General features: G+C 55.4%; 6 protein-coding genes across 6 annotated transcripts; 1 reads left to right on the top strand and 5 right to left on the bottom strand.

The window, feature by feature from the left end:
- Window positions 1-11: 11 nt before the first annotated feature.
- Window positions 12-1,525, bottom strand: LY79DRAFT_648101 (uracil-DNA glycosylase-like protein). The gene has a single exon (XM_060562502.1). The coding sequence runs from the start codon at window positions 1,251-1,253 to the stop codon at window positions 111-113; it is 1,143 nt and encodes a 380-aa protein (XP_060416809.1). The 5' UTR covers window positions 1,254-1,525; the 3' UTR covers window positions 12-110.
- A 104-nt stretch (window positions 1,526-1,629) lies between these two features.
- LY79DRAFT_627627 (family 47 glycosyl hydrolase) lies at window positions 1,630-5,542 on the bottom strand. The gene is made up of 2 exons (XM_060562129.1): window positions 5,123-5,542; window positions 1,630-5,065 (listed from the first exon to the last, which is right to left on the bottom strand). The coding sequence occupies exons 1-2, from the start codon at window positions 5,282-5,284 to the stop codon at window positions 2,024-2,026; spliced, it is 3,204 nt and encodes a 1,067-aa protein (XP_060416808.1). The 5' UTR covers window positions 5,285-5,542; the 3' UTR covers window positions 1,630-2,023.
- A 663-nt stretch (window positions 5,543-6,205) lies between these two features.
- Window positions 6,206-8,149, bottom strand: LY79DRAFT_577781 (uncharacterized protein; the record flags this gene model as incomplete). Its single annotated transcript, XM_060559907.1, has 3 exons — window positions 6,206-6,398; window positions 6,922-7,044; window positions 7,941-8,149. 3 exons carry the CDS (start codon window positions 8,147-8,149, stop codon window positions 6,206-6,208), a joined length of 525 nt encoding a protein of 174 aa, XP_060416807.1.
- A 588-nt stretch (window positions 8,150-8,737) lies between these two features.
- Window positions 8,738-9,778, top strand: LY79DRAFT_93816 (uncharacterized protein). Its single transcript, XM_060565231.1, has one exon. The coding sequence runs from the start codon at window positions 8,896-8,898 to the stop codon at window positions 9,628-9,630; it is 735 nt and encodes a 244-aa protein (XP_060416806.1). The 5' UTR covers window positions 8,738-8,895; the 3' UTR covers window positions 9,631-9,778.
- Window positions 9,779-11,779: 2,001 nt separating this feature from the next.
- On the bottom strand, window positions 11,780-13,752 carry LY79DRAFT_510600 (uncharacterized protein; the record flags this gene model as incomplete). Its single annotated transcript, XM_060554179.1, has 3 exons — window positions 11,780-12,381; window positions 12,432-13,431; window positions 13,489-13,752. The coding sequence occupies 3 exons, from the start codon at window positions 13,750-13,752 to the stop codon at window positions 11,780-11,782; spliced, it is 1,866 nt and encodes a 621-aa protein (XP_060416805.1).
- A 4,431-nt stretch (window positions 13,753-18,183) lies between these two features.
- LY79DRAFT_577779 (uncharacterized protein) lies at window positions 18,184-19,141 on the bottom strand (the record flags this gene model as incomplete). The annotated part of the gene is made up of 3 exons (XM_060559906.1): window positions 18,184-18,416; window positions 18,640-18,979; window positions 19,130-19,141. 3 exons carry the CDS (start codon window positions 19,139-19,141, stop codon window positions 18,184-18,186), a joined length of 585 nt encoding a protein of 194 aa, XP_060416804.1.
- Between the last annotated feature and the right edge of the window lie 3,498 nt (window positions 19,142-22,639).

The following is a 22,639-nucleotide window of genomic DNA, read 5'->3' as shown; positions in this document are numbered from 1 at the left end:
ACCGTGCAATAGTTGTATCGATAGTGATTCGTCCCATGACGGCTGTAAGCTCTTGGGTAATTGCTCAACCCACGCTCTTTTCGTGAATGATCAAGCACTCTGCGTAATGCTCACGACGCCTCTGCACCTCTCTCAGCCCGCCTCCTCTCACACCACTCCCCCAGCTCCCTCCAAATCTTCTCCTTCTCCGCCGGGCGAAGCGTAGCGGCCAGCCCGCTCGTGCTCGTCGCCACAAACACCCTGGCCCCTGCCCAAGCCGTCGGCGACGCACCGTCGGCGGCCGCCTCTCCCCCTGTCGCGGCGACGACGACACCCATGTTCTCCCTCTCGTCCTGCCATCCGTACCGGAACTCCTCTTTCCGGATCCCCCTCCCGCGCCGCACCCGCCAGATGCTCTCCCAGATGCCCTTGCCGACGATGCAGACCACCTCGGGCCGGCACCCCCGGACCTTGTCCTCGAGCACATCCACGCCCTCGTCCATCTCCGCCTTGGACAACTCCGCGCCGTTGCGGCTCGGGCGGGCGACGATGTTTGTGTTCCCCAGGCCGTAGAGCCGCGGCAGATCGCGGTCCTCGGTGGGCGCGCACAGGCGCGGGGTGATGCCCGACGAGTGGAGGAGCTTCCAGAAGAGGTTGGAGGGGTGGGCGTAAACGTGGCCGAGGGCGGCGGTGCGGAGGCCCGGGTTCAGGCCCACGAAGAGGACCAGGAGACCGGGGGAAAGGATGTCCGTCAGGTATGGGAGGTGGGCGTAGGTCGAGGGCGGAGCGTAGCCTGCCGCTTTCCGCCTGCGTTTCGGCTTGGCGTTCCTGGCGGGCGGGGTGGTGTTTGCTGGGACGAGGGCGAGGTCAATGGAGTCCGAGCCCGGGGACTCGGGGTTGGACGAGAGGACGCCGGAGGCCGGGGGCGGAGGCGTCTTCTGGGAGGGCTCCGGCGTTGATGCCGCGGGTTTGATGACGGCGGCGGCGGCGGCGGCGGCGCTGTTGCTGTTGTTCCTGCCGGAGGCGTTGCGGTGCTTGCTAACGCGGTTCGGAGATGGGACGGGCCCGAGTGGGGTTAACTTCCGAGGAGTGCGGCGAAGCGGCGTCGGGGATGGTGGGAGACCTGGACTTGCGGCTGTCGCGGGTGTTCCGACTGCTTCCCCTCCAGGTGGCGCGGACGTCGTCGCATTGAACATGTAGTCCTGCAGCTGCAGGCGCCCTCGAAAGCTTGCGGCCTGGGGCTTGGGCTCTCGGTCAAAGAACGGGGACTCCATGACTTTGAGTCTCAACTCGAGATTCACTCTCCGGGGCGACTTTGGTGGGAGGTAAAAGACCAAAGTAGGGCTGCCGTCCCGACAGCGTAGCGTACCTAGGCTCCAGACGGCGAAGCAACCAACGGTCTTGGGATGGGGGATTGGTTTGCGTGTTTGAGGCTAACTGAAAATTGAGTTTACTAGGTGAGATACTCCGTATCTGGGCAGGATATCTTTTCCGCCACCAGCTAAAGTTGCCACCGCACCCAGGTTTAACCACCTACCTAGTCAGGGGAAGGTCTCGTTACGCAGTTGATTCAGGGTCCTGCGTTGACACCGGGGACCCACAAATTATAGACTTAGAAATGCAGCTATTTACATACTAGTAACTGACGTATGCGACACGGACGCAGGTACTTCTACTTCCGAGGCTTCTTTCGCAGTCGGGACGTCAACCGAATTGTTGTGGTTCAAGTGGCAAGGACCCGACAGTTGCCCACGGATGACGGCGATTTCTCGCGAACAAGGAGAGCGATCACCACCTCACCAGTAATATCTTTCTAAAATTGAACCGGCAGTTCGCAGTTGGCCACGAAGACCATCATACGAAATTGCAATTCTATACCAAGGGAAGACGCGATTCTTAAACTCCTCCGTAAGTGGTATCCATCATGCACCCTGGTTCCAAACCCATATATACACTGTTACGCTATGCGCCTGGAAATTTGATGAACCTTTGACGAGAAACAACCGCCGCTTCAGCACTCAACACGACCTTTCTTCGACTTCTTTCACAAGACAATGATGTTGTCCACCCTCCGTCCTTGCGTCTCGATAAAATACTTTCTGCGGACGCCCACACCCAGCGCGTTTCCGAATTTCTCGTACGCCTCGGGACCGCCGCCGCGGATCATCACCATGGCAATGGGGTGCGGCCGCCGCAGTCCCGCCGGCGTAATCTGTTCGACGTCCAGATGAGGCTTGATCATCTCATATTCCCACATGTCCGGGGCGCTGAAGACATAGTTGTTCTCGAGCTCGTCCTCATCCACGATAATGACAAGTTGTAGGGAACGCGGTGAAGGTGTATACGAGGGTATGTTGGCTATCTTCTCGCTAAAGGAGCAGCCCCCGCGGCGCATGACGATGACTTGGTGATGGCGGGGTGCCTCGTCCGGCAATCGACCATCGCAGCCAAACCCTGCGCGGTAGACTGTCTGCCACTGAAGGGTCGGAGCAGCATCCTCGGTGGGGATGGACGCATCAGGGATATCAGGTAGCGGGACAGCTCCCTTGCCCACGGCCAAAGCCCCCATGTAACTCTCAACATGAAATTTCGCCTGGGTTCCTGCTGGAAGAGGCGCCGGCGTATTGGCGGGATCAAAGACCGATGTGACAGCGCGGATCATGGACTTGAGCATGGACCTGTAGGCCGTGTTCATGCCCTTGTCCGCAGCTTGGTCTTCCGCCAGTTCAGACCTGGCCTCTTCGGTGAGCTGAACCTGGTCGTCGAAATCGCCAATATCGACTTCCAGTCCCTCAGCGGGAACCGGAGCGCTGGCGTTATGCTCTTCAGGCTCTCCGTGCATCATAATGAGCTCAATAAATCCGTTATACCGGACGCGGTTGAAGAGAGGGTCGGAGATGCCTTTCAGAAGATCTGCGTCAATGTGGACTGGTTCATCCCGCCCCAGAGGCATGTGGTTCACTTGTGTAACTCGCCAGGTATGGTCGTATGCAGAGTCAAACGTGTCCTCCTGGACGAAGTGGACCTTCAGTCCGCTCAGGGCCGATATTCTGACGCCCACCGGTGTTTTAAAGGCTGCAGTGTTTGCAAAGAGGTTGTTAAAAGCACTGCCAACACTGCCCTGTTGTACAGTAGAAGGGAATTCGATGATGAGCGTGGGCTTGAATGGCAATGCTGCGCAAGTACCGTTGTCGGGGATGAGAGATCGTGGTAATGTCCAAGGAAAGAATGTGTGATTTGCCTTGTATCTGGTGATCGAGCCGTTACTTCCCTTGCCAGCAGGAACAAGCTCTACCCCACTCCGCGGGTTGGATATGGTGTGGAGGTTGACGAAACTTGCCGCGTGGAAGACGTCTGGTCGTGCGGCCAGAACAGATCCTGTTAAGGGGACTTGCTTTGTTGGAGCAGGGCAAGTGTTTGTGAAGTTCTCGTCGTAGTAGACGTCGACGCTCCTGGCCTGCCGGTTGGATTTCTGCTTTCTTTTCGGCCTTGTCCTTCGTCGAGGAATGATTAGAGGATGCGCTTCAGTCGTGAAGACATAAGCAGCGTCAAGCTTGTTTAGAGGATGCTCTGGGTCGAAAAGCAAGTACAGGTACTTGGTGGTTTCTCCCAGGAAAAAGCTTTGCATGCGGTCGGCCTTCTCCCCTGTGTCGACGTTCTGGAGCCCGGACCAACCGCACTTTGTGTAACACAGTCTCTTGATATCGCTAAGGACCATCTCCCCAACATGCACGTACCATGGGTCATTCGTAGCACGATACAAATAGTAGTTTGACTCGATGAACTCGGGCCGACCGGGCCACCAGCCAATGCCGGAATCAACCTGTCGATCGCGGACAGACCATCGCTCAGGCAAAGCACCATAGCGGGTCCAGAGGGCGGTGTATAGCAAGTTGGCTTCCTCAGCCTCCTCGACCTCGCCAGCCATGGCAAGCAAACCAGGATAGAATGCTGCAAGGCTGTCAATCCAGCTCGTGAAGGCGTACCCACGGGTCCGGTGGCCCGTCATGTAATACGGATGATGCGCATCGTTGTACAAATGACGCTTGATTGCTGCATGTGCGTGGTGCCACGCCTCCAGGAAAGCCCCCGCAGAGTTCTCCTCCGGCGTCAATGGTGTATCGTGCAACGTGTTAGGATCGAGCCACTGTCGGTCTGTAGGCGGCTCTGATATTGTAACGTTGGGGAGTTCATGGCCCGACAGCAGAATATGGCTTTTCAGAGCATATTCGAAGAAGCTGTCGACGCCAGCACCTATGCCAGAGTCGAAGCTGACCCATTCACCTTTTTCAGGGTCGATGGCATTCCCGATGAGGCCAATTTCGCTTTTGGCTTTCCAGACTGCCCAAAACGCCCTCTTAGCCAGCTGCTCAAACCTCGGATCTCCAGTGAGTCGGCTGAGGACGGTAAACTCCAAAACAAGACTCCCTGCGCCAGCACTACATGTATCTGTTTTCTCGTTCGTAGTTTGAGGTGAGTCCGGGTCATCGCGGGAGACTTTGTGTAGCGGAGAATTTACATAGAACGGAATGCCGTGTCGAAGGTTAACTCTCGGATATGGTAGGCCGGTCTTCGTGTAGAAGGCAGGCAGAAGTCTCTCCGCGAGGTCCAACGCTAGCCTGAGAAGTTGACCATCATACTTGAAACCGTTCGGCCAAGATATTGGGCGCAGTTCCAGCGGGTCATCGTCCTCGTCCTGATTCGAGACTTGACCTGGGTTGTAGCCCGGTATCGGCAGCTCTCCCACAGCGAACAAATGTGCGCTCAATAGACCACCTACCCCTCTAATGACCGTTTCAAAGACCTGTACTTTGCTGTCAAGGTCGAACCCCCGTGCTCTTCGGCCTTGTCCGGAAGGGCCCCGTCTACCATCTCCATAGTATTCGACGAAAGCTGACACGCTTTGCTGGAACTCCTGCAAAGCCCATACAGCAGTATTATGATCGGATGGAGTCCCTGCGAGGATCGCCAAAGTCGACAGGCTGTCAATGAGGGTGAGAGAGTAGTTCCCAAGGACATCGTTGAGGTCGTAGTTTGCGGGGTTCGCGGGATCGCGCGTCAATGGGGTGCAGGAAATTGGGCGCAACTACAAACCAAAGTTAGTTTGATCATAACATGCTCAGAAGGCCTTGCGAAAACATACCTCGTCTTCCGGGAATGCGATGCGCATGTAGTTGTCCCAGCCATGGTGGAAGACCTGTGTGGTTGCATTGCGCAGTTCGGCGAGGCGGGCAGGGCTAATCGCGGACACAGACAGAGGCCATAACAGACACAGATGAGTCAGAACAAGGAGTTGTGATAGCATGATGATGCTATCTGCTTAAAATCTCGGCGCTGGGCAGGGTTCCCATCAATCAGCGGGCTGCCAGCGGCAGATGCCTCTGGATTTATGCGCGACTGAGGACAGCGGTCGTCATGGAAGGGTGTACCATTCGACAGAGGATGGTTCAAGGTAGAAACATTAAATCACCAGTAACGAACTGACAGTGGAAGAAAAAAGGAGCGTTGATTGGGAGTTATGGTTTCCCTTGGTAGGTCTCGTGCCTCCCTGACATGAATCCTGAAGTGGGATGCGATGTCTGTCATCTTCCCCCGATTGGTGGAGTTGCTGACTCAGCCAGTAGGTGGCCCTTTGCACGCTGCACCTCAATTCTGAGACGGGACGAAGGCGTCTTGAGTCTGTCGCCGTATGCATCGTATGCTTCTAGACGGAAACGATGAATATACATCAGATGCATCTTTTTGATCAATTCAATCAAACCCGGGTCTTCGTTGAATAGGGGAGGCAGTTCGCACCGTGAACTCAGATGGTGAACAGTAGCCGTTGCTAGGTAACATTATTCGAAGGAGACAGATTTCACGTCTGTCTAGTACCTGTATCCACAACCTAGAGGGAAGCTTCGAGGTTAAGAAGAGGATGCGAGTCCAGAATTTGACCACCTGTCAGTTGCTCCTCTGCAGTCACGTCATGACTGTCCACGGGGAGGTGACAGTCTAAAAAGAGAAAGCGCGCTCGGGTTAATAAACAAAAACATAGAAAAAAATCCAAAAAATCCAAAAAATTCCAAAAGTTTCAACGGCAATGGAAACCTGGCACTAAAGCTGCGTTTGTCAAGGACACAAATATTAACAAGACTTTCTCAACCCCTACGAAAGACGGTAAGCAATCAAGCCCTCCTTAGCTGCTTATCTTCTTTATCGCCCAGTCTTATTATCGTCTTGAACTTCAGAACAAAGTGCGGCCAGTGCGCTCGGGCGCTAATCGAAGCTTGCCTTCCCACTCCACAGCGCCAAAATCCTTCGTAACCAACCTCATCAAAAGCCATGATGTCTCCAAGCGCTTACGGCCACAAGCCTTAGGCGCGTCGCATAAGCGCAAACAGCCGTCGACGATGCTACCCTTGGTTGATCCATAGGTTCTCGAGCAGGGTCAAAAGGAACATCTACACAAAGTACACTGACTTCATGACCCTGGGCGTGATGATGGGTCGACCTGCAGCAAGTCCAAGGCAGCCGCCTCCACATTGCCAAGTCGTTTCGATCAAACTCTCCAGTCTCTAGGCAGCATCAGAAGGAAATGGTCTTCGGCATACATCGGACCACCTCAATGCCTCCCTCTTGGAATCAATGTGACGTCCATGTTTGTCGCTTGAGTCGCGGTGGTGTATCACCCCGGGGCGTCTATGATTAAACCAGAAATGGCCGCCCAAACTGGCCGCGCACTGCCTGGCACACTGCCAGGCCAGTTCTGGGGGCCATGACTTCAGCTTCATACATTCGGATCCGCACCCATACCCCGATGCTCAGCACTCGGAATTCGACCACTCGCAGTGACTTTTCGAACAATGAATCATCATCAACCTGCTCTATTGCGACCCCCGAGGATTGCAACGCTGCGAACCCAGCAGTCAGTCGACAGCACCGGGTTACAAGACTACTTACTTACTCTTGGCTACAGGAGCGCTCTCAGTTGCCAGGGAACGAAGAACAGCCAACTTGGCGCCAGCTCTGATACGCGACTGAAGCAATATTGCCTGGACCCGAACTTGAAGCGAGAGACCCCCCCTGGCGACGACCACGAGCTGCCATCACTTTGCTGTAACGCCCGCACCTTAGGATCGTCCTTCGCGTACACAAATTGTCGTTCCGCACTTGTGATTCTGGAGGCACACCCAACGCGGGGTGCGTTTGTCAAGGCCGCCGGCTATGCTGGGCGGAACTCCAAGCCTTGGAGCTAAAGGTCCTGATCCCTTGGTCGGTGATGCACAACCAGAACTTCTTGCGCTTACGAATATTCCAGGAAGACTGGCAAAGCGACTTCGTCACAACGGCGGAGCGTGCCGTGGGTACCGAGAGGCAGAAAGCTCGGCTGCGGGCGCACTGCCTCTCCCACACCCTTGCTTGAGAGCGTAGGCCATCGTGCGATACCAATGGCGAGGGGACGGCGAGCCAGTTATTTCGGCACCAGTGCTGTTTCGAGTGTTCCAAATACGGCAGGAGAAGGACGACTTGGATGCCTTTGCGGAACAAGAGCAGACTTGTCTTCACCGACTTTGAACCCGATACTCTGGATCGGGGCCTGCAAAGGAAGGGAATGTTGAGACAGATGGTGCAGAAGCTCTGCTGCAAAGAGCATGTTTCTCTTCGCTCTATTGGCAGCATGGAGGACAGCGACCGTCTACTGGTGGGAAAAGCAGAGAGAGGGGGGGGGGGGGGGGGGTGGGGAGGGGGTGGTAGACGACAGTCTTCCTGGCGCTGCTGGCGCGATGGTCCACCCCCGACCGACTTCACTAGCTTGCTTGTTTTGCTTGCTTTCTGAATGGGCTCAGTCTGCAAGCAAGAAGTTATACCCGGCAGGCGGTTCCATCCTGCACTCTTGATTCGTCCCGAGAGGACGGATCGCAGTGTTACTGGCTGGCTCTTGCACGAGTAGTGGCTTAGCCGCTGCGGATGTGAATTACCGGCCACTGCTTTGCTGTTCTGGCGATGATCTGGCATCCCCTTCCGGGTGCGTTGCATGACAGACGTGATGGACGGTGGCATGATCGCATTCCCGGCCTAGCTCACAGGCGCCTCGCGCTTCGCCGCCGTTGGAACCAGGTTCACAATAAATGGCGATTCGGACAGGCGCAAAGCAAGTCAATGTTGCGCCAAATCCGGGGTTGGCCATTCGGCAAATGCAACCTATGAGGTCTTGCGCCTGCGGGAACGGGACGCACGGGTCGAACCAAGGGGCCTGCAAACACTTCCTATGGGCACGGGAATACTACCTCACGAAAGGGCGGCCGCCGACAGTGGCGGGAGGTGACAAACAAGGTCGGTCGTAGTCTGGAAAGACCAAGAGAGAGAGAGAGCGCGCAAACACAAAAGTGGATAATGACATTGACGTGTGCACCGGCCTGGCTGGGCAAGGGACAAGCTGCAACAGAGGGGCTACCTCGCTTCGACGGTCAGCCCAGTCGCAAAAACCTCCATATTCCCCCCCCCCCCCCCTTGTGGTCGGCGATCAACATCGTCGGGTACCTTATGGTCTGTGGCCCAAGCGAGCAGGGGAGGGGGTCTCGGCCCCTTCTCGCGCGGGCGGGCATCATCATCATCATCTCTTTGGGGTTCTTTGGACGGGGGACCGCAGTCGTTGTCTATCAGTCAAAACAATCGAAAGCCCGGATCTGACAGAAAGCTTCCAAATCAGCCTAGCAGAAATTACGCGAGAGAGCGCAGCAAAGCGGGAAATACTCCGGCGTCGAGTTTGACCTCGGGGGACCTTTTGACGGACCAGGGCAGCTTTTCCCACACTCCCACCCCCCCATACCCCCTCTTCGTCTCATGCGGGCAGAGCAAATACTGACAAAATGAACACTTTCTTCTTTATCGCGCGCCGTCCACAGTTCATTTACCGAGTTTCCGGGACCATTGATGAGGTATCGCTGCCGACCAGGTCAGTGGAAATTCCCTGGAGCTCCTTTTGGGGGGCTGCGGGCGGAACTTCTGGTCCTCGCGAACGAGAGCACGCCTTTCGCCATCTCCCCCCGTCTCTCCCCATTATGTCGAGTCTCTACTATGGATGCACTACGTGTGCTTCTCCCATGCCTCCCCGCCCTTAAAAGGATTGTCGCCTCGGTCTCTCTGGATCTGCGATATGGCAGCAGCACGGTCGAACAGGGTGCTGCATCTGAAGGGGTCCTCTTGTTCTTGTCCCTACGCCTCTTCTCTCCTGCTTTCTCTCTCCATATTTCGTCAGGCGTTCGTGGGCAGGGCAGGGCAGGTCCGGGGCCGGGAGGGACGTCGGGGTTATGCACGTACCAGCTGGTCCGGCAGGCAGCCTTTTCGGGGTTCATTGTGCTGTTTTTGTCAGCAGCCGTTTGCGAAGCAGGGGTTCATCACATCTTTCGTCACACGCTGCTCTCCCTCGTCTTCCAGCCCCTGGCCCCGACCCTGGCTGTGCCTCTCGCCCTCTCACTTGCGCTCGGCGCGTCCTCTCTTCCCGGAACCTGGGAAACAAGGGGATCAACCACTGGTCCACGGTCAAGCTCGGTCACCACACCGGTCAAGGTCAAGGCCACCCCTGAAGGGCATGGTGGGCGGAAGCGGATGGAGGGGAAGGCGAATCTCCTCCCGATCTATCTCCCCTCCCCCCACCTCTCCGGATGAAGCAATGAATTGCGCGCTCAATGCGATTGGAATTATATGACAATGCGTAAAGTGACATTCGCCCGGAGGTGGGAGAACCGGCTCTTACACACTGCGAGACTGGGAAAGAAGCAGGCGAGGCGAGGCGAGACGAGGTTTCGGATCAGCGGGCTTACAGACCTTTGCGCACCATGTCGACGCCGTTGGCCCAGCGAGATGGGCCTCATGCTGGGCTCGAACAGGGCAGCGCAGTCGTAGCTCAGTCTTTTCCTTGCTCCGTAGTAACTTTCATTTTCCAGCAAGAAAGCGGCTCTCCATGTCGTCATCTTGGGGATGGCCGTATCCGCATTGCCCAGAGGTGGCGGCGCCTACCACCACCCAGCCGGCCATGACTTGCTCCGAAGGATATATCCTTCGGAGTGCATGGTCTATTTGTCTTCTTCGTCTTCGTCGTCGTCGGCCCTGTGCTCCCTCTCGCCCTTCATCCCAGGAACCACCCACTGTGGTGCCCAGAAGTTTCCTCGCAGACCTTCCACCTCACATGGGCAAGGTGGCAGCAACGTGCGAGAGTCACCGTGGGAAGCCGAGACCTGTCTTGGCGGGGAGCGATAATCAACAGTGTGCGGAAGCCGGTCTGCGGGGCCGTCGGCTTGTACCCACTGTTTCGCCCCATCTGAAGACCGGGTTCCTTGGGGCGTGTTCTCTTCTTCTCGCCAGGGTTGGGTGGGGGTGGGGAGAAGGAGGACAAGGTAGCGCGTGGGCACCATACGGGGATGCCCCGGGAAAACAATAGGGACGAGGGGCGGACAGGCGAATCTCCCATCTCTCGCAGCTCCCCCATCAACCTATTCGTATTATCTCCCGCTGTTTTGCCTGGCGGCGTCGCTGCCCTACCTGTCCTTGTCTTTTAGGTTTTTGCCTGCCCTGTCGAGTTTGTGTGCTGAGGGTGTGGCCCCTGACAAGATAATGTCCTTTTCCCGGCTGCTGCTTATCTCCTCCCTCTCTTTTCTCTTCCAATATGGGCTTTTTTCATCTATTCATTTTCCGCCTTCTTTCTTTCCTTCTCTTCCTAGGACTACCTTACCTAGCCCCCCTTAGCCCTTGTCCTGGCTTATCCTTTCCATATGTCCGCTGATTCGAGCAAAAAGGGTACTAGTTCCAAGTGCCTGGGCTGCGGATAAGCCGCACGTCGTATCCGGTCCAGAATGGCCGCAGACACGGTCTGGCTGTGGATGTTGTCTTGTCGTATACAAGTCGTTGTGGCAGCGCAGGGCTAACAAAAGATGATCCACCATCGTTCTCGTTGAAGAGGGCTAGGCCGGTATTGCCCAGCATGGAGCTGGTCCTCGTCATCGTCGTCCCTTTGGTTGCGGCGTAGCAGCGGAAGAGAAGAGGGGGACGTGCAGGGCAGCGGGTCTATATCTCAGTCTCTTGGCACATCCTAATGACTTTGCATCAACAGAAGCGATCCCTCGTTTGGTCTGGATGGCCTTGTGCTGCCTTGTTGTCATGAGATTGTTAGTGACGTTACATTGGGCGCGTCGGCGAGTGCGAATGCTGCCTTGGTCCCGAAAACTTGGGAACGCTGCCTGTAGATGGATGGCTACTGGCACCTTCTACTCGGCATTATTCGGAGGTCTGGTAGGCAGAATTGCAGTGCTTTCGCGGTCACCACTTGTGAACTGGTGGATGGATACAACACTCTCGCTAGTGCAACAAATGTCTTGGACATTCAAATAGACAGTGCGGACGATGAAGTGACAATATGCACGTGAGGAGATGGATATGGTATGATTTTGTATAGGTGATGGATGGTTCGTAGTATATTTCACAAGAAGATATCCACAGAGAAATGCAGACGTGAGTGTAGAGAGATATAGGTAGCGATATGTGTAATCCAGTAGAGCCCCCCCCCCCCCCCCTGCGAACCCCAAAAGAGTGGTATCTTCCCCTTAGAAAAACAAAGACGGAAAAAAAAAAAAGAAGAAAAAAAAAGAGAGCGTGAGGAAATAAAGACCAATAAACAATCTACTATGTATGCGTCATCCCTGAGCTAATTGGGCTCGAAAATTGTAACCAAACATTGTAACCATAAATCGCAATCAACCGTAATGAGAATTGAAAGGCCGTTGTACCTTGCGTGCTGTGTATATCCTTGTAGCAAATCTCCTCAAGAAGCTCTGGGTTTTGGTGCGAGGCGTCCCTTGGCTCTGGGCTTTGCTGGTGCCCTCCTCGGCTTGGCAGCCTTGCGGGTGCTGGCAACCTTGCCAGGTGTGTCGTCCGCTCCCTGAGAGTCTTCGAGATTGACCGCTCTTTGACGGCTCTTTCCCTTCGAGAGAGTCTGATGGTCATTGCCAAGCATGGCCTCATCCTTGTCCTCGTCCTCGTTTTCTTCCATCCTGACAGCTTCTTCGCCCCTGTAGTTGACGATTTCATCCATGACCTGCTCATACAATTGTGGGTTCTGCTCCAAAACCCCGCCGCCGTTGTTCTCTGCCTCCTGGAGGATGGCGTTGGAGTAGGCACCTGACTGAAGCCGGCTGCTGATCTTTTTCAACCTGCGCGTCTTCACCGGGGGACCACTCTGGGAATTACTCGTCATGGGCGTCAAGGACTCAGCTACCAAGCCCTTGTCGACTGCGAAGCACTCAAGAGCAGTCTCACCCCACGGAGTAACCCGGCCGCCGCCTAATTCCTTGAATTTACGTGCGACCATACGGTAAAAGTATTTGGAGACAAACCCAAAGGCCTTGAATGCAATGTGTTCCTGTTCTTTGATCAGCATGGTGGTTTGATGATGTTGGTGGGGAAAAGGGGCGAACTTGCATCTCTCGGTGACATCTCTTGGTCTCTGTATCTGCCCCTTTTCACCTGCATTTGCAGGCAAGGAATTTTACGTTCGTCCTGAAATTTTTCGTTGAACTCCGTCATTATTGTATTCCACATGCCCTTCCCCTTCCTGCCCGTGACTATAAAATCCCGCTGCCTCTGGTAAAGAAACCGGGACCGTGGGTCACAGTCCTTCTTGATGACGAAATCGTCGGGAAGATCAGGAATGGGCTCGCCCAGCTGCGCCCGAGCAATGTCAACGGCCGCTGTAGAGTCTGTTGAGGGTGGTGTGGCCCGATCCCTCACACGAGCTTGCCTCGGCACCCGGCCTACAGGCTGGGGACGGCTAGGCTTCGAAGACCCAGATGCTTGCACAATGGGCTCCTGACGAGCAATATGCGTGCTGGGGAGGGAGTATCCGAATTGGCGCCTCCTGGCAGCCGTAGTCTTGAAATCGGTGATGTCGGGTTGTTCTACCCAGGGGTTGTGGTTTTGCTGGGGATAGTATGGCGTGTGGACAGAAGGAGGAGCATGCTGTGGCATCGGCAACTCCGGAGGCATCTGGCCCATCATCGGTTGAGGTTGTATAACGTGATGCGTATTGGGGGACATGTACATCTGAGGCGACATAGACCCTTGGTCCGGCTCCGACGGGGGGGAAACGGAGTAGCTACCCCAGTAGTAGTTTATGGGTGGCTTGGGCATATCGTCTTGTTCTGCCGGGGTGTAGCTCATCTCGAAATGGCTCTCTGAAGTTGGCGGGTGAAGGGGCATGGGAGAGCCAACCTGGCTCTGGGCCGCGCTCATGTTGACAGAATTATGCCAGGGCATCCTTGAAGAGCCACAAGGGCTCGCTTGCGGCTGCATCGGTGTCATCGCGGAGGGATACTGAGACAAGTTGGCACTTTGCTCGAAACAGGGCGAGCCGATGCCGGAGACTGGCGTCAACAGATGTGTCTCGTTAATCTGATGCTGCTGGTCAAAGGTTGTAACCTTGGAATTGTTAGGCTCAAGTCGAGAGGTGGCCGAGGGACACACTCGTTGACCTACAGTGTACGGAGGGCTTTCGAGCTCTGGATAGACCGTGGTATGGGGCTGGATCGTGGAAGATCGGCTGCTAGCCATGTGGTCTGACAGTCCGTCGGAATGAACCGATGTCTGGCCGATGTGGTTTTGGTTTGCCATGATCGAGTGAATGGCGATGTGGATGTCTTGACAGTTGAGGAAGGAAGTGGGCTCAAGGTGTTTAGTAGTGGTATCCTGAGAGAAACTTTGGGGGCGATGAAGCAGCTCTTGCGAGTCTTGTAGGCGCATCTAAGTTTGTGATGTGATTTGGTGTGGGGGAGGGTTTGTCTTGTCCGGGTGAAGATAGGTGTAGAGGGGTGGAGGGGGACCACAGTAATATAGAGCAGAGGATGCAAAACCCGAGTCAGCCTTTCCTGATGCGACTTGTAAAGTGGAAGGGATGGGAAGAGAGCCTCGTGAGGACGGGAGACGGCCGGGGCCTATTAATGACGAGCGATGTGGACAGCCATGATGTCGATCAGAGGTTTGTCCTTTTTTTTCCGCAAGGGAAGCCTGTCAGTCGAGAAGGGCTTGACCAAGTGCCACTCTCGAGGGTTGAAGGCAGCGGGGACCATCGCCAGGGTACGAAAGGTGGCCGGGGAGTAGGTACGTGAGGTACAACATATTTTGGTACCTATCTCAGCAGCACACACAGGCCTGGAGAGGGGGAAGACAGCAAGTGTGTGTGCGAGAGGCGGAGAGGCAGATAGCACGCGAGGGCAAGGGTGTGGGCAGTTCCTCGCAGCAGCGGGCGATAGCCGCCCGGGACTGTCATGAACGGTTAGTGCAACGCTGTAGATGCGGGTCGATGTGCAGCCGAAAGTGCTGGGAGGGGTGTGGGAGGGGGCGTGTGAGAGAATTGGGGGGGAATGAGAGAGGAGGGGAGGCAGTCCAGATAGACGGAAGGCAGAAAGGGAGAGAGAGAGAGCATGCTGTGGGAAAGGGCATGGGGCGCGTACCTGGCTCCACAACTCAATGGACGGGGAAAGATGAACAGGGGATGAATCGAAAAGATTCTCAGAGGTCACTTACCGGTCACTGTCCAGCAGAACTAGAACTGTCTACCTGCCTAGGTAATGCAGCGTCGCATTAGCAGCAGATGCTGCTCAGCCGAGTGGGCATGTTCCAGACCACCAAATACGACTACCTCTCTCACACACCCATCAACCTCGTTAACTGCCTCCGTCACGCCGCTTCAGAGCGCCTAAACGATTAAAAGGTGCAATATGGGTGGACAAGGAAAACAGAACAACTGATGGGCGAGGCTCAGCACAGCAGACATGACTTAGTCTGAGCCCGCCTCTTCGCATAACCGTCTTTATTTCGAGCAGTTGTATCTTGCTAGGGTTGATGAGTAGTGGTGATGTATGGCAGAGCAAGTGAATTATTAGTGAAAGAAAGACTATGACTGGTTGATACCGGCCAAGTGAAGGATATGAAGAACCCCGAGGACAGTCCCCTCGAAAGAAGACAAGACCAGCTTGCGAATACCCGAATTGCGACCACAGTAAACCTGGCCAGCTGGTACATGCGCCAAAGAGATGTAGAAGACAGAAAGACTGGGAGGTTCTTAGCTGTGGGTTAACGCCTTTCCCTCCCAGTCAAGAGACGCGTGCCCGTGCATTTAGGATGACTGGACCGGCTAATGACCTCGGATCAGGCATTAGAGCCCAAGATCTAAAGGAAAGGACCGGATCATCGGGGATCTTATCATCAAAAGCAATGCTGCTTGGATGCCCGTATCCGAGGAGATGGGTGGGTGGTGGTGTGCTGGAACAACTGCAGTCAAAGCGGGTAGCTGTAACAGAGCAGGTGGTCACAGTGAGGATTGGGTGCTATCACTCCGCATAAGGCGTACTTTACGGACGTACTTACGCACGTAACGGAGCCGAATGATGCCAAGACAAGCATGGATCGCCTCTGATGGGGTTGTCCTGCGATGATAATCGCATAGATTCCCCTGGTGGAGAGGGCAGAGGATGAGGAAAGAGGAATTAGATCCGGTCTTGGACACTAACCGGGAAAGAGATCCTTTGGGTGATTTCTCTCAAGTCCGTCAGGAGTACACTACCCCGTAAATGAGGTAAGTAAGCTAGTGGTGGGGGGTAGGAGGAGCTTGGAAAGCAATGCGTGGGTAGCATTGTGTACGCGCAATATGTACATGCGAAGAGGTCGATATTACCCGCAGCCCGCGATATGGCGAATATCAGTCTCGGGAATAGAATTTGTCATGAGAATAAGACAGACGGGGGATGGAGTACGGAGCCATAGAGGGCAGCACAGTAGAACAGAGCAGAGACCGAGGCGGCAGCAGTAGCAGCAGCAGTGATCATGGGTAGCGAACGGCAGTGTCCTTGTCGAAGATAACCTACCTAACGTGTAGTAAGATAGTTTAGGTAGGTAGGTAGGTTAGCGTATCGGTCCAGGTACAGGACCAAGGTCGGGGGTGGCAGAGGAGCGTGGAGGTCGGGGATTCGGGGGTCACCAGAAGGGAAGGGAAACGACCGAGTGTCATTGCCTCGAATCTCTGTGATTGGCTTTAACGGCGGCCGCGACGGGGTCGGCGAGCCGGGGTAGGTGCCCAAGTGGGGCATACTGGTTTTGAGGTACGTACCTCGCCTCATGCCTGCTCTGCTCTGTCAGAGGCATGCATGGATGATTAACTCTACAAGCCGGGCCCGCTTCCGCGCTGAACTGGCCTCACATTCATTCCAGTCCCATCGAGGAAAGTGCCCCGTCATCATCACAGCTCTCTGTTTGGCTATCCGGCACATTCACGACCTTGGCGACATACTCCGCGTCCGTGGTTTTGAGTTTATGGAAACGTGCATTCTTGAGGACACTGCTGCCCGGCTTACCTCGACTATTGGAACGTGACGTAAGTTGCTTTCTCATAGGTGTCCAGCTAGCCCGACTACTGGCCTTTCTTTCGGTGGGCCTGAATACTCGTGATGGTTAGTGTATATTTGGCGATGTTTGCATCGCCCCAGCGAACCTCGTGCGCTAGCCTGCGCCCAGGATCGCGGAACATAATAGCCAGCGCACAGAACCAATTGTAAATCTTGGGGGGTAGGGACGGTGGGGTCTGCCCGAAGCACTGATGTGTGTGGTGTACATAGTGTGTGTATGAGTGTATGGGTGATGCTCTTACAAGTCTTCGGACAAGGAGGAGTCGAGCGAGTCCTCAGGCCATAAGACGGCCGATGTGCATTCCTTGAAAGTGTTCCATCAACATGGAAGATTGGACTGAACGGTGCTTTACAAACTGGAATTCCTTTACCAGCTACCGAGAACTAGGTAGTCGTCGCCAAGAGTTGACATCCTCTTGACAACATGGTTCCTCCCAGCCGAAAAAATAATTAGCCAAGGCGAGGTAGAGGGCGGGTCGGGGGGGTGTGTCCCCTTTGCCTGTGCAGATTTTGCGGCAGCATCCAGACACACCACACACTCCCTGTTCGGAGGTGACATCCGCATCGTTTCGCCTCCTCCCATAACATTGCGTCTCCATGTCATTTCCACGCCTCGCCTCTTCTGTGGAAGTCCGTCATGAGCTGAAGCTGCCGTCGACCGACGGGCCGAGCACTTATGTCGAGCGACCTACCTAGGCAGCTGTGTGCTTTCGTTGGGGATTGGGAACTGTATTCACTTGTTTATCAAGACCAGGACTGCCCAGGTTCCCTCACACTGAAGAGGGGCATATATAAGTGAAAGGGCAGTATAGGCGGGAACCGTTTGATCTGAAGAGCCCATAAGGTGCGGCTGCCCGCCACGATCTGCACTCTATTTCACTCCCGCGAGAGGCCCGCTGCATGATCTAGCTTACCGGTCCAAAACCTTTTATTGTGCGAATCACCTATATTATGAACACCTGGAAGATAAACTCGGAAGCCGATATGAGGGGGTTCGGCACGAATACAGAGTCTGAACAGACGGCCGGCAGCACGCCCCCACAGGCCAGACCGGTTCATACGCCTCCCCCTTTCCTTCTTGGAGCACGCCTCGTCAAGAGGGAAGAAACGGGCTGATTGGCAACGACATACGAAGCTTAGAGGCCCTTGAGCATGCGCTCCGATTGAGGGAACCCGGACAATGAAGTTCCAAGTGGAGTAGCCAGTGTAAAGAAAGAGAGAAGGAGAGGAACGCGACAAACTACTGCAGAAGGAGAGGAGAGGGGGAGAGACGGTCACAGAGCCAATACGCTCAGTTCTCATCTTTTTTTTTACCATCAGGGATATCCCTGCTAGCGCGGACCCGACAGTCTGGTTCACCCTAGACTAGCGTTGAAACTAGTGGATCCGAGGACCATGCGTAGCTATCATTGGACCGCCTGGAAGCCTTTTTGTCAGGGCGATGGGGGGTTTGAGTTGAGCCTAAGGCCGCAGAACATAACCTTTACCCCCCTTCCCTCCCATTCTTTCCCACCCCCTTCCATGCCCCACTCGCTTCGCTGTCTGCTCACTCCACCCATCCCCACTTGGTTGTGCACACCTCACTGGTCAGAGACCGATCCTAGTATTCGGAGTTAGCGCGCGTCTGTTTACTCGAACGTGAAGCTTAAGCGGTGCCTGCCATTCACGGCGCAGCTGTCACCTCCAGAAGGGAGCTTTCTCACGTCGAGCAAGCCGCCAACCGTTCATCACCAACAGCAAACTACCAACAGCGCACGCCTTTGTCCAGTTTTTAACCGCGATATCTTACGCCCACCCACCCTGCCAGGACTCGCGCGCCGCGCTTGGGCTTGCGCAGTCTAACACGCCACCCGCCCTGCTGCAGAAATGTCCCCCAACTTTGTTGCTCCTGGCCGCCGATGCCGCCGTCGCCTTCTCCTCCTTTCTCGATCACATCTTCCCAGATGCGGGTGCCGGGCCATGTCGCATCCTTGATGATCCAAGTCCCTGCTGATGCTACGCTTGCTTCGAGGGCAAACGAGTTCACGTCATCTCGCCCTAGCGTGACGGCCCTTTCCTCATGGCTTTAGGCCGACGGTACCTTGCAGATCACTCTTTTGACGAGTATGTGCCGGTACAGAGGGCTGAGTTATGGTCTGAGGCTTCGCAATGTAAGCCCAGAGTCTGTGCCACAACAAAAAGCCCCTCTGTACCGCTTAAGTCTTGCTGTGCCCCTTTCGTCACCTACTCATAGCGATCCAATATTGCTGGCCGGCTGTTGAGGCGACCAGGTGATGGAACCAAAACTGGCAGTAGGTAAGGGCCAACCTGGCTGCTAGACTCAGGCTCGGCCGTCTCACGAGGCCTGAGGCTCTCCGTTGGTGGTCAGGTCCAGGGTCGTCGACAGACCCAGAAAACCTTACCGGCCAGAAAACAGCCTGACAAGGAGACAATCGCAGCCCCGGAATCGAGTATTCTGCAATCTTAGCGCCCAGTTCGCATATTCTGTCGCCGCTATTGGCCATCGTCACCTCATCACGCTGCTGATCGCGTCTGTCACAGGCTCCGGGCGCGGTTACTGACCTCTCCTATCACGATCTAGTCAGCCTCGAGCCAACGCTGCCTCGACTTCGCTTGAGGCACTGCCTTGTGCGTCGCATTGCACCTTTGCATGCACGTTGAGCGCTTCCAGTCTGTCGGGTCTTGATCAAGCAGCTGTCTCACGTTGAAAATCTTACTGGAAGTGCCATGACGAAAGTATCCACAGCACAGCATTCTCTGCTGGGCTCCGGCGGCGCAGCTCGTTCGACTCTAGCTACAGAGAAATATTCTGAAAGTTTCTGGCGACAAGGTCGCGCCAAAGTAGCCGATCAGCAGCCACCTTCACACCGGATAGCCAACCGGGCGCCAGCGTCCAGATACAACGCTCTTGACTGCCTGCCAAGGTATGACTTGCCATCGAAGCCCTGGACGAAAGACAAACTTCAGGTAGCGAAGTCCGCTCAGACTGCCGGCTATCGTGCCGCAACAAGCATTGCACGTTTCCGTCCGAGATTTTCAGTAGAAATGGGCCTGACGCTTGCCGTCGCTGCCCCGTGCAACCCCGAGATTCCACCAGCCTTCGCAATCAATGAAGTCTAACGGCCCGGACTGGCCGGCTACCCCTGAGACATGAAGAAGACAGTTCGGGGGTACAAAGAGATACAGGATGAGACGCCCTTCACCCCCTCCATGGGTTCCCCTACCCTCATGCGGGTGGCGCGGTGCTCCACGTACGTCTTTGACGAGCCATTTGCCTTCGGGGGATGTCCTCCAACAAGGAGCATGTACTGTACGATGAGAAACCACACAACCCTCGGCCTTGGGCAACTTGCTCAGACCTAAAACGACTCAATAGAGCCGATCAAGGCAGCTCTTTCTGGAAGAAGGTGCAGCCGATTGTCGGACGGTCAGATAGGCCTACCCTCCCATCCTCCCATCACTTGGCCCGTTTGGACCGGGTTCTGTCAAGACCTCTCACACTGACGAGGGGTTTTGAGACAACCAGATACTTCCTGGGAGCCGACGCCTCTTCGTGGATTCTGTCTACTTCTCGACCAATGAAGCTACGCCATAACGAAGCAAACTATCCATCTTCAGTGCTGGTAGCCCCCATTAAGCTGCTGTCGCCATCCCTGAAATCCACGAATCATGGGCGACAGCTCCATTCTGCGCCGTGACAAGTCTCTGCAACCGTCATGGATGTCATGGATAGCCATTGTTCGAGTTCTGGAGAGGGGGGTGGAAATACCCAAGACTATGGTGGTTCCGAGTGGAAGAAGTTACCATGACTGGCCTAGTCTGGGCGGACAAGGGCGGGCGTCAAGCCCACTTGCCGGTTGCGCCCGTAAGAGCCCTTTTTCTTCATACCACATCTGGAACAGCGGAAAACCATCACCGGGGAAAGAAATAATCTCTTTCTAGCTCTTCTGAAGACTCGGGTGGGAGGAAAAAAAGCAACAGCATCACCTGGCTCATCCGCGGGATGATGTCGTATGGACAAGTCAGGCGCCTCAGTCCAAGTCTCAAACACTGTGTCCTTTGTCGTGCTCTGTTCTCACCTGAGCCATGGACGGGAAAGGCGCCGCCAAGGGCCGTAAGGATGTCCCCTGAGCGTTTCAAAAGCCGCCGTTGGTGTGCGTGTGAGCCCTTGCTAGGCTTCTATACGGACAATCAGCACTCTAATCTAGACGAACAAGATCGACGGATTACCACTGGAGAAGCGGCTCACTGAATGAGTATGATGGACATGGCCGGTGTCGACAAACAGGATCGATCTCCTTTCTGGCCCACTCCTAATGTTCTTGGGGGCTCCGCCGCACGAAAATGTCCAGTTCTATTGCCCGAGTTGCTTGTCTGGGGCGGTGATGACATTGGGAGGGAACAAGGCCTTGCAAGGCGTTCTTTCCATTTGTTTCCCCTGTATTATAGCTCATTGACCGTTTCGTTGTTGTGACTGGCCCTCGACGTGGGAGGCCACAACAGAGGCCCGAAAACGCGGCCAAGTGCCTGCAAAGCCCCGTGCCCGCTTCCACGGTGATTCCGAACGTCGAAAGAAGCGGCCTCCCATGCCGTTCTGCAATCGGCGGAGGTGTCTCTGCGTAACCTGGCAAATTGAGTCTCCCCACTGACGAACCTACAATCCATCTTGGAAGTTCTTTGGGTTAGTTAGCCGGTCGTTCCTCGAGGAGTCCGGCACCCTTGCTGCTGTGCCAGCTACTTCGCACCCCAATCTTTCGGCCGCAGTCTTGGACCTGACTTATTGCATTGTACAGTAAAACCTCGCTCCTTCTGTGGTCTTTAATCATATCTCCTATGGTACCCAAAACTGCGACCGCACTGCTTCAGCTCCGCAGCAACGCCCATCTGAGTCCATTTGCAGGCACGAGGCACACAAACAGTTCTCCGCCCACTTGCCGTTGCTATTTCTTTATTTTACAGCCTTCCGTGTATTTCCTCTCCCAAATTAGGGCAGCTCGGGTGGCGGAGTGACGGATCCATGCCTGGGGCTGTGAAGCTCCGCAAGGGGATGGACAACCAAAAGGCCAACCAACCAACCGACGAATGGCCCCCGACTTTCGAACATCACACGAAGAGCAGCGAAAGAGAGAGACATCATCTTGCAGTCAATGGCAGACGACCGAAGCCGCGAGCTTCGTACCCACAAGCGTTAAACAAGCGCAGCGATCCACAAGAACCTCTCTGCTGCTCTCGAGACGCTGCTCCTGCATCCACTCACCCCCCCTTCTCCACGATCGAGAATAGCAAGAAAGTCCCGCAGAAGCTAAGGTTGCTTCCGGCCGCCACTCCGGCTTATTATTGCGGCACAGGGCAGGAGAATCTTCTCAGAGGTCGTCATCGGCGACCTGTTTGGATGACTGGCATCCTGCTCCGCCCTTGACATCCGTCTGCCCCCTCCCCCCCGCGACGACTCGAACCCCGACCTCGCCCCTCCTACTCGAACGATTCCCTTGGTGCCTAACAGACAATGGGACCGAACCGAGCTCCGCGGCACTGCCGAGATCATGCTTCGTCCATCCCCACGACCCTCGACCCCAGGAGCGGCCGAGGAACTGGACGAAGGTGTGACTGTAGGCCGACTCTCCATTCCCACCATACATCGTCTGTTGGACAGCAGAAATCTACCTCACCAATGACGAGAATAATAGAACGCCTAGCCAAGACCCATCAACTCGCCGCCAGCCGCCCTCCCGCTCCTCCCACGATGAAAAAAGCGACGGCCATAGTCGCAGGTCGAGGTACTTCTCGACGTCATACAGATACACAACCCGCCAGGGAAAAGAGCCGCATACTTGGGTTGTTGAACCAAACCCAGACCCCAGGGCGTTGATTTCCCTACCGTCGCTGAATAAGGGGAAGAAAACACACTAGCACCTACAACTAAGTCGATTCAATACCATGGCAGTCCCGCCCGCTGGGCTGTTATAGGAGCGGTCTGCGGCCGTCCGGCACGAGGCGAGAGAACCCCGAGGAGGGGGGAGTTGCTGTATAACCTCATATCTCTTGCGTCCCTACAGTGCTTCCTCTAGACGGGAGTTGTAGATGGGAGGGCTAGGGGTATCAGGCACTGCATTTGCTTTCCAATGCGCGGCATCGCTCGCTGGTTGATGTTACCCCCCAACCCCCCTTCGTGCCAGGCAGGACGAGGAGCCGTCTCGGTTTCGGGAAGGTCATTAGCTTCTGCGTGA

Source organism: Colletotrichum navitas (genome assembly GCF_030913465.1).
Source record: "Colletotrichum navitas strain CBS 125086 chromosome Unknown LY79scaffold_14, whole genome shotgun sequence".
Lineage (NCBI taxonomy): Eukaryota > Fungi > Ascomycota > Sordariomycetes > Glomerellales > Glomerellaceae > Colletotrichum > Colletotrichum navitas.
This window is presented reverse-complemented; position numbering and strand designations above follow the sequence as displayed.

What these genes read in the sequence shown, in the direction of transcription:
- LY79DRAFT_648101 (XM_060562502.1), bottom strand. Translation starts at nt 1,253, where the DNA reads ATGGAGTCCCCGTTCTTTGACCGAGAGCCCAAGCCCCAGGCCGCAAGC.
- LY79DRAFT_627627 (XM_060562129.1), bottom strand. Translation starts at nt 5,284, where the DNA reads ATGCTATCACAACTCCTTGTTCTGACTCATCTGTGTCTGTTATGGCCT. An exon ending in TCGCATTCCCGGAAGACGAG is followed by an intron (nt 5,066 to 5,122) that starts GTATGTTTTCGC and finishes TTTGGTTTGTAG; the next exon opens with TTGCGCCCAATTTCCTGCAC.
- LY79DRAFT_93816 (XM_060565231.1), top strand. Translation starts at nt 8,896, where the DNA reads ATGAGGTATCGCTGCCGACCAGGTCAGTGGAAATTCCCTGGAGCTCCT.